Source organism: Microcaecilia unicolor, chromosome 2 (genome assembly GCF_901765095.1).
Source record: "Microcaecilia unicolor chromosome 2, aMicUni1.1, whole genome shotgun sequence".
Taxonomy (NCBI): Eukaryota; Metazoa; Chordata; class Amphibia; order Gymnophiona; family Siphonopidae; genus Microcaecilia; species Microcaecilia unicolor.
Genome location: NC_044032.1, coordinates 173,513,292 through 173,523,488, shown reverse-complemented (window position 1 = coordinate 173,523,488; position 10,197 = coordinate 173,513,292). Strand labels below are relative to the sequence as shown.

The 10,197-nt window shown below is 46.4% G+C and overlaps 1 protein-coding gene across 1 annotated transcript in view; it reads left to right on the top strand.

Moving 5' to 3' along the window:
• Positions 1–399: 399 nt before the first annotated feature.
• Positions 400–10,197, top strand: part of CDO1 (cysteine dioxygenase type 1) — a 67,347-nt gene continuing 57,549 nt past the window's right edge. The window contains exon 1 of the mRNA XM_030193506.1: positions 400–652. Coding sequence (XP_030049366.1) covers positions 483–652 — 170 coding nt within the window. The 5' untranslated portion in view covers positions 400–482. The remainder of the gene's footprint in view (positions 653–10,197) is intronic.

The window sequence follows — 10,197 nt, the reverse complement described above, 5'->3', positions numbered from 1 at the left end:
ATTTCTATATCATCTTGTCTTTCCGCATGTAGTGAAAATGATTCGGCTCCTTAAAATAAAGCGGAGCGTAATAACATAAGAGGGGAGTGTTTCAAAGCATGAAATACAAAATTTGTATCAGCACAGCATTGTAGCTGCTCTACATGATACAATAAAAACAAAAGAGTGTAGAGAACAACCAGAGTCCAACATTCATAAAGCATGCAAAGTCAAAAAGGTGTGGGGAAAAGTCTGAGTCTTTCAGTGCATGAAGAAAGACATCTGTGCTATCAAAACAATCAAAGATACTATAAGTAATCAAACTTGCTGTGCCCCCCCTCCCCTCCCTGGAGCAATTGGTATGTTCCACTGTACTTTTGAAAGCATAAATAGAGAAGGCAGCTCAGCAGCGCTAGCTCACTGTGCAAAGAGGGTGGGCGGTTGCAAAGCTTTGTAAAAAAATTCCTCCCGTTGCTCAGAGTTTTGTGGAAAGAAAGTGCATTATGGAGCAGACAGAGGTGTTAAAGCCACAGACCCTAGACGAATTGATTCAGATTCTGCACCAGATTTTTTCCAGTGATAAAATTAATGTGGAAGAGGTGCAGAACATAATGGAAGCTTATGAAAGCAACCCCCTGGACTGGATGAAATATGCTCAGTTTGATCAGTACAGGTAAGCGATGGTGTGTTCGCTACATGGATGAAGGTTAAAGCTGAGTCCTCACACTGCAGAGAAGTTCTAATGCATTATTTCACAGCCGAGAAGCAGACCCATATTTTGACATAAAGAGCCTATAATAAGAACTGTGAAATGCACTAAAAAAAGTTCAGTTATGAGTAGCATGTATTATTACTTCTCCCAAATTCCAAACTTGCGCTGATTCCAGCCCTTTTTCTGTAGGTTACCATCATGTGTGCAATGCTTGCACATATATTTTGTTGTTACGTAATTGTATTCTTTGTTAAATACAGAGCATTATTGTGCAAAATACTTTATGTTCAATTGATGCTGTGAAATTATTTTTGCTGGATGTGTATGGGCTGCTGAGGGGGCTATTAGTGCCTTTTTTAGGGTTTCTTTTTAGAAAACATTTACTTTAGGGAGGTGGGAGTGATCTTTGTTAGTTTAAAATAAAACAAGTCTGAGTGGAATACAGTATTTTATTTAAACTTACTTTGCCGGTTAGTCTGAGTTTCTCACAGAACTCTAGTAAGATTCCAGAGCACTGATGGTGAAGAAAATCGCACAGTGGGTTGAGAAAAAGCAGCAGGAATGCAGCTAGAACTAACTTCTGTACTTTCTCCCCTTCTGCTAAAGCTGTAGGGCTCATTTTTGAATAGGGAAGGGGGTAGGTAAGGATAATACTCCTGCACATGTTATTCCTTTGTTTAACAGTCAAAGACGTTGGGGAGGAAGTAACTGGAACATAGTCATTTAACATTTTTGTTCAAATGGCGTTGAGTTGGCATCTTTGGCTGTTCCCCCAAAGAACACTTTCACTCCACACTGCACTAATCTAGCAGCGTGTTTGTTTTTCCATGGCTTTTTTTTTCTGGATATTATAACAAATGCAAAACATACATGCTCGGATGCATTGAAAGTGATGCTATCAAAAGGGGAAATCTTTATTTAAAGAACGCTGGTAGAGTGTAATTTTATGCAGAGGACTGAAATAATCAAGTCTCAGAGAACAAATAAGTACCAAGGAAGGCAGAAAGGCTTGTGGTGCAAAGGGAGGGGCAAGCACAAAATTAGGCTTGGCTTCTCCTCTATTGCTAAGCCCAGGGCGCTTGGCAAGACATTTTCATGAGCTTTTTATCTGAGCTGCTTTGCAAAGAGGGAAGGCAGTCTAATGTTCTGAAGGTTTGCCCACGTGCTATAAATTCCATATTGCTTAGCTCAGTTTTTAGCTGTTTTTTTTATTTTTGCATTTGTTTTTTTAAACATTAACGTATGAAATGACACGAAACATTTAGAAGAGATACAATGCATGTTGCAGGTTTTGCATCATGGTCTCATGCCAATTTGTGATTCTGCAGCTGACTGGTAATATTAATGTCTTTCTTCACGAAAAAAAACTGATGACAAACGAAATATTTGTTTTATTTCTTTAGCTGCCAAAACACGTGCTTTGTTTTCAACAGAATCCCAAGAAGAGACAAGTCCAAAAGCTTGTCTTGAAGGGAATCCACTTAACTATGGGCTGGGCTCCTTAGCTGACGAGGCGAGTAGTAGTGGTGGTGGGTGTTTTTTGTCATAATATTTTAAGTGTAGCTCAGGTTGTTACTATTCAAATTTTCTGGTTACCAATTTATACAGTTGTTAATACTATTTAGTGCCAATTACTGTGTTGTGTATTATGTTACGCAATGCTTTTGATTAAAAGGCATGAGTGAGGAGGGGTTCATGTTAACATAAAGTGTATAGCATTAAGGATGGTGGGGTGGGGGAGTAAAGTAAGTCCCAGCTTCAATGGTCAGGGCATGTAACCAATGTAAAATTTACCTTGGAAAAGTTCTGCAATGCTTACAGATCAATGCACTTAGGTGCAATTAAAGATCTGCAACCATATCGGTTTCAGGGAGACAGCAAAAAAGATTGCAAGAAACCTTTTAATCTTGTTAATCCTTTACATGCAGGAAGAAGTGTCCAGTCCTCCAAAACAGATCTGTATTTGATGCGCCAGCTACTTATATAAGAAAAATGTACTGGCCTTATACGCTATTACATAACCTTTTCGCTTTTATTTGCAAGTGTATGATCATAACCATATAAATGCATACTGCGTCCTTGAAATCCCTGTGTATTTTGCAGACAATGTGCTGTAGAAAGCATTCGTTCTGTAGTGCACAAGATTATGGATACCCCTACGCAAACATTTCTAACTGTGAAAAGGAATAAAAAGAATTACTGAAACGAAGCCGGACAACCAGCTCCCAAAAGCGAATGGTCAATATCGGCAAACAAAACGCAGGTGTGTTCGACAAACTCTTTGCAGGCACAGTAATTTAAGACACTTAAGTCTCGTCACAGCTGCCCATAAATAAACTGGTAACTTTTCTTTTCTTCCCCCCCCCCCCCCCCCCCCCCCCCTTCTCTCCCTGCTCAATAATCTCAGCTCCTTGCTCTGCGTGCCAGACAGATTTCTGAAAGCCAGGACTGGTGGGTTTTCTTGGAGGTGGGGAGAGGGCGGGTCTCTGGGAACCAATCAGATGGCTCAGGGAGTGTGACACCCCTGGGCACGGGGTCACACGTCAGCACTGGCAAAAGCTGCATAGTCTGTATTGCTTTTCCAGCTGTAACTTGTTTTTAAGGTCAGTTAATTAAAAAGACGAAAAAAAAAAACCCTAAAGGAACACATCGAAAGAGAGGAAAAAGAGATGAGGACTTTTGTTTGCGCACAGCTCTAGGTTGTGGTATTAGTGCAAACTCTTGCCCAAGCTCCAACTTTTTTGCCCTATTTGAAATGTCGTTTAGATTGGTTCATTGTGCATCTTGATGACCTATTAGTTGCTAATGAAAAATCACCAAATATGAGGTTGAAGCAACTATTTTAGAAGAGGGCCAATGAAATAGGCAAAAACAGAATGAAGTGTAAGCAGGACTCGCCTGCATGGTCTGTCAATAATCTAATGATTCTCAGAAAGGAGAGAGAATTTCTGCAAACAGAGAGCAGCTTTGTAATTGAAATAAAATGTGTGTTTTCTTTTGATAACTGGAAGCTGGAAATGACATTTCATGTTAGATAACTTTTTCCTTAGGGTATTTTATAGGGTACGTGGCAATACAGAAATTTTTTATGGAAGGATCATATTTCATTTTTGATTCGGTTTGCCACTTGACTTCATGTCATAGGAATTAAGAAACCAGAAATCAATTCCTGGTTTTCCTCTGTTGCATGGACTTCTAGCTCAAATTATCTCTTTGAGGTTCCCATGGAAATCAGAACTAAAAGTTGGCAACTCCAGTAGCTGAGAACTAAGGCCAGTGACAGGCAGACTTCCATTGTCAGTGCCCTGTAAATGGCAAAAGACAAATGAAGATCAAGTGTGGCTGGACCATGCAGGTCTTTATCTGCTGTCATTTACTACCTTACTATGTATGTCCATACATGCAATAGGGTAAAATCAGGGCTGTATGTACCTGGTCCTTTTGACATAGGGCTGCCACCTGACCAAAAGCTGCTTTTTTTTCTTCTCTGATTTTAAGTTGGTTAATTGAAAACAAGAATATCAATAGTCTTTTAGCTCTTAATCCAAATCACGGTATTCTTATTTATCATGGGGATTCAACAAAAGAAGAAAGACCAGGGTTGGCCCAACCATTTGGCAAGACTAGGAGTTGCCTAGGGCAGCAGCTTCTGGAGGCAGCAAAGACCAGCTGTAGTCAAAGTGAAAGAATAAATCCTGCCAGCCACAGAAACTCAAAGAACCATCAATGCATATTTTTACCATTTATCAGGGTAAATTACTTTTGGAAATTGCTCTCATAATTAGAGTGTGCATAATATTTAAGCCATGATGTCTTGGAGGGGAAGCAGATTAGGGGCCTGAAAGTTAATTGAGTGAGGAGGGTGTAAGGATGAACGTTCACCTAGCTCGCCCAATACCCTTGCACCAGTCCTGAGAAAGATTGCTGGTTCCCAGGATTACTTTGGGGCCAAGGTACAAAGCATTAGCTCAGCTTTAACACAGTTTTACAAGTCGAGCTATGCTCAACTGGTTTCAGTGCAGGTGTTAACTCACGCTGAAACTATTACCGCAGACCACATTAACATGCATTTAATTGCAGGTTAATGTAGTCATTAATTACCCCGTAGCCGTGTTAAAAAAAAGAAAGTTTATCACGTGCATTTAGTGTGTAAAACTTTTCACCAAGTCCGGGGTAATGTAGAAGGGTTAGTTAAGAAGAACTGGTGTCCAGCAGCTCCCTTTCTCTCTCTCCAACCTGACTACCCGGCACTGAACTGCTTCCTGCATCGGCCCTGATCCTACTTAAATATGCCATCCCGGCCCCCATGCCGATATTAAATAAAAAAGATTTCCAGGTGGTCTAATAGTCCCTAGGCCCCAATCCCTGCCATACAGGAGTTAGGGTTGCGGGGTGAGACCACTAAACTACCAGGGAGTATTTTGTTGGACTTGGGGAGGAGAGAGCAAGAAGACCAATAGACTACCAGGGATTCTTGTGGGAAGGAGGGGGCCTGGGGGCCATTAGACCATTTGGGAATCTTATTTAATACTAGTAAAAAAGGCCCGTTTCTGACACAAATGAAACGGGCGCTAGCAAGGTTTTCCTCGGAGTGTGTATGTTTGAGAGAGTGTATGTGCGAGTGTGTGCGGTGGAGGCGTTGGGTTTCTTCTCTCACCCTCTTGTAGTTTCCAACCCCTCCTCCTGCCACAGTCTCACTGCTTCTCATCCTTTGAAACTCATGCCATCCGTCTATTCTACCCGACACCACTCAGAGTTGCAGTCATCTACCGCCCCCCTGAGAAGCCCCTCTCTTCATTCCTTACTGACTTCGACGCTTGGCTCACCGTCTTTCTTGATCCCTCATCTCCATCCCTCATTCTTGGTGATTTTAACATTCATGTTGACAACCCTTCCAACTCCTATGCTTCTAAATTCCTCACTCTGACATCCTCCTTTAACCTCCAACTATGCTCTACCACCCCTACTCACCGTAATGGCCATTGTCTCGACCTCATTCTCTTCTCCTCCTGCTCACCCTCCAGTTTCTGCACCTCAGTCCTTCCTATCTCAGATCATCACCTAATCACCCTCACACTTCATCACCCTCCCCCTCAACCTCGCCCAACTATAACCACTGCCTTCAGGAATCTCCAAGCTATCGACTCCCCTACCCTATCCTCTCACATCTCCAATCTCTTCCCTTCCATCTCGTCTTCTGAATCTGTCGACACGGCTGTCTCTACCTACAATGAAATTCTCTCCACTGCTCTGGATACCCTAGCACCATCTGTCTCTCGCCCCACTAAGCGCATTAATCCTCAGCCCTGGTTAACCCCTTGCATCCGTTACCTTCGCTCCTGCACCCGATCTGCTGAACGACTCTGGAGGAAATCTCGCACCCTGTCAGACTTCACCCATTACAAATTTATGCTATCGTCCTTCCAGTCCTTCCTATTCCTTGCCAAACAGGAATATTATTCTCAATTAACCAATTCTCTTGGCTCCAACCCTCGTCGCCTCTTCGCCACCCTCAACTCCCTACTTAAAGTGCCCTCCGCTCCCACCCCCCCCACCCTCACTCTCTCCTCAAACACTTGCTGACTACTTCCGCGATAAAGTGCAGAAAATAAACCTTGAATTCACTTGCAGGCCTTCTCCTCCCTGTGACTTCTTAATGCATTCCCTCAACCAACCTAACCTGGCCTCCTTCTCCTCCTTCCCTGAGATCACCGAAGAGGAAACTGCTCGCCTTCTTTCTTCCTCTAAGTGCACCACCTGTTCCTCTGATCCCATTCCCACCAATCTGCTTACCAACATCTCTCCTACAGTTAACCCCTCACATCCTCAACCTCTCTCTCTCCACTGCTACTGTCCCTGACACCTTCAAGCACACTGTTGTCACACCACTTCTCAAAAAACCATCACTTGACCCCACCTGTCCCTCCAACTACCGCCCCATCTCTCTCCTACCCTTCCTCTCCAAATTACTTGAACGCGCTGTCCACAGCCGCTGCCTTGATTTCCTCTCCTCTCAGGCCATCCTCGATCCGCTTCAATCCGGCTTTCGCCCACTACACTCGACAGAAACAGCACTCTCTAAAGTCTGCAATGACCTGTTCCTTGCCAAATCCAAAGGTCACTACTCCATCCTCATCCCCCTCGACCTATCTGCCGCCTTTGACACCGTCAATCATAATTTACTTCTTGACACACTGTCCTCATGCGGGTTCCAGGGCTCCGTCCTCTCCTGGTTCTCTTCGTATCTTTCCCAACGCACCTTCAGAGTATTTTCTAATGGCTCTTCTTCCACCCCCGTCCCGCTCTCTGTTGGGGTTCCTCAAGGATCTGTCCTTGGACCGCTTCTTTTCTCGATATACACCTCTTCCCTGGGCTCGCTGATCTCATCTCATGGTTTCCAGTACCATCTCTATGCTGATGACACCCAGCTTTACCTCTCCACTCCTGACATCACAGTCGAAACCCAGGCCAAAGTTTCGGCCTGCCACTCAGACATCGCTGCCTGGATGTCTAACCGGCATCTGAAACTGAACATGGCAAAGACTGAGCTCCTTGTCTTTCCACCCAAACCCTCTTCTCCTCTTCCCCCACTTTCCGTCTCTGTTGACAACGCCCTCATCCTCCCCGTCTCCTCAGCCCGCAATCTCGGAGTCATTTTCGACTCCTCCCTCTCCTTCTCTGCCCATATCCAGCAGACAGCTAAGACCTGTCGCTTCTTCCTCTTTAATATTAGCAAAATTCACCCATTCCTCTCTGAACAGACCACCCGAACCCTCGTCCACTCGCTCGTTACCTCTCGTCTTGACTATTGCAACCTTCTCCTCGCTGGCCTCCCGCTTAGCCACCTATCCCCCCTTCAATCTTATCTATCGCGTGAACCGATACTCTCATATCACCCCTCTCCTCAAGTCGCTTCGCTGGCTCCCGATCCGCTACCGTATACAGTTCAAGCTTCTCCTATTGACCTTCAAGTGCACTCAATCTGCAGCCCCCCATTACCTCTCTACCCTCCTCTCCCCGTATGTTCCCACCCGTAACCTCCGCTCTCAGAACAAATCACTCCTATCTGTACCCTTCTCCACCACCACTAGCTCCAGACTCCGCCCCTTCTGCCTCGCATCACCTTATGCCTGGAACAGACTTCCCGAGCCCATACGCCATGCGCCCTCCCTGCCCATTTTCAAGTCCTTACTCAAAGCCCATCTCTTCTCCCTTGCTTTTGGCGCCTAACCACCTTCCCCATTCATGATACCTACACTGACTACATAGTTTGTTACCTTTAGATTGTAAGCTCTGTTGAGCAGGGACCGTCCTTCCCCATGTTTAAACTTGTACAGAAATGCGTAACCCTGGCAGCGCTATAGAAATGCTAAGTAGTAGTAGTAGTGTGTGTGTGTGAGAGAGAGAGAGAGAGAGAGAGAGAGAGTGAGTCTGGGTGCACGTGTGTCTGTGCAAGAGAGTGTGTGTGAGAGAATGAGAGTGTGTGCAAGTGCATATGTGAGTCACAGTGTGTGAGAGAGAGAGTGTGTTTCACACAGATACAATGTGTGCGAGAGAGTGTGTGAGACACAGACTCTCTGTGAGACTGAGTGTATGAGACCAAGAGAGTGTGTGAGTGACTGTGTGACATATAGAGAGTGAATGTGATACAGTGTGAGACATAGAATGTGTGAGAGACAGTGAGTGAGAGAGAGAAAGACATTGACTGTGAAAGAGAGTGTGTGTGTGACAGAGATACCTCCCCCCCTCTCTGGTGTCAGACCCCCCTCCCTCCCTCTCTCTGGTGTCAGGCCCCCCCCCCCCCCCTCTCTCTCTCTGGTGTCTGAGCGTTACTGTGCAGGACGCTGAGCTCTGGCTGTGCTTCAAGGAACTGACCAATCCTAGGTAATAGAATGCACCTCCAACATTCTGAAGCCGAGAAACCTCATGTGGTTGGTCACTTCTGCTTGTGACGAACCCGGAAGTACTCGAGGGCGGAGCTTACAGAGATGGAGCCTGAGCTTCAAACCCTTCACTGAAGCCACGGAGTCAGCTTCAGAACGTTGAGGTTGGTTTTTATTATATAGGATTGCAGGGCCGTAGCCAGACAACAGACTTTGGGTGGGCCTAGGCAAGAAGTGGGTGGGCACCAAGTGTTCTCCCCCCCCCCCCCCCCCCCCACCAAAAAAATATCTCAGCTGGCGGGGAAACGCTTCTTTCCACCTTGGCAGTCCGCAGCAGGTATGCACTGAAAAATGAGCATGCTCAGGTGCCAGTATCATGGAGAGTAGCATTTTTGTTACCATCAGGGTGAAGTCTTCAGCTGGCCGAGCTTGGGATCCCCACCAGTTACCACTAAATGTGTGCTACTGTTGGGTGGGCCTGAGCACTAATTGGGTGGGCCCTGGCCCACCCAGGCCCACCTGTGGCTACGCCACTGTAGGATTGGGGAGGGGTTGCTGGGTCAGTTTGAGTCAGGTTAGAAAGGGGGAGTTGGTCATATGAGGGTGGAGTGGGTGCTGCTAGATACCAGGGATATGTACGGGGGTGGTGGGCAGAGGTGTTGGATTGGAGGTAAGGGGCTGATGCATGCTGCATCATGTGTGTGCGTGGTTTTTTTTTTTTAATGTCAACTTTCCTGTCAGTGCCTGAGCCAATCACCACTCAGATACTGAGATTTGCAGACACTGAGTGCCCTTTGGACTTCTCTTCCCGTCTGTCACCCTTCTTCCTCTCCCACACTTTTCTGTAATCTTTCTTTCCCAGGGCTTGCCTTATAGTATTGGCACCACTGCACCTGTCAGCCTTGCATATCAGGAAATCAACACATTTTTTACAGGGTGGAGACACCGACCTTTGTATGACAAAAACTGTAAACATTGTATTTCTCAGAAATAAACGCTAAAAATTATACATAGGCTGGTCATTGCCATTGGCCTTGTGGAGGCTGCCGCCGATCCTGATGGAACATTCTGAGCTTGGCAACAATCTGGGCCAGCAGATCATGTTGGGCCACTAGCTCCTGCTGCAAGTCTCTGTGCTTGACTGAGACTTGCAGCAGGAGCTGGACTTGGGGTACGTGTCTGAGGTGTAGCACCTATGAGATGACATAGCAGGGAACTGCAAAGGCAATGATATCAGAGATGTTTGTCCCATGAGAAGGTGGCCTGGCCAGTGGTGTTCCTAGGGGGCTGACACCTGGGGCAGATCGCCGATGCGCCCTGCCCCCCGGATGCAGCGCAGACCCCCCCCCAGCAAAAGGAAACCCCCCATGAAGGAACTCCCCCCAGGTGCACGCCGCTGGGGGGGGGGGGTGCCGCGCGCGCCTGTCCTCCGTTGTTCCATGTTTCTTCTCTGCCCCAGAACAGGACCTGTTCCGGGGCAGAGAAGAAGCATGGAACAACGGAGGACAGGCGCGCGCGGCACACCCCCAGCGGCGTGCACCTGGGGCGGACCGCACCTACCGCCCCCCCCTAGGAACACCACTGGGCCTGGCTATGGGCACACAGGATGGGTTCTGGGGTTGC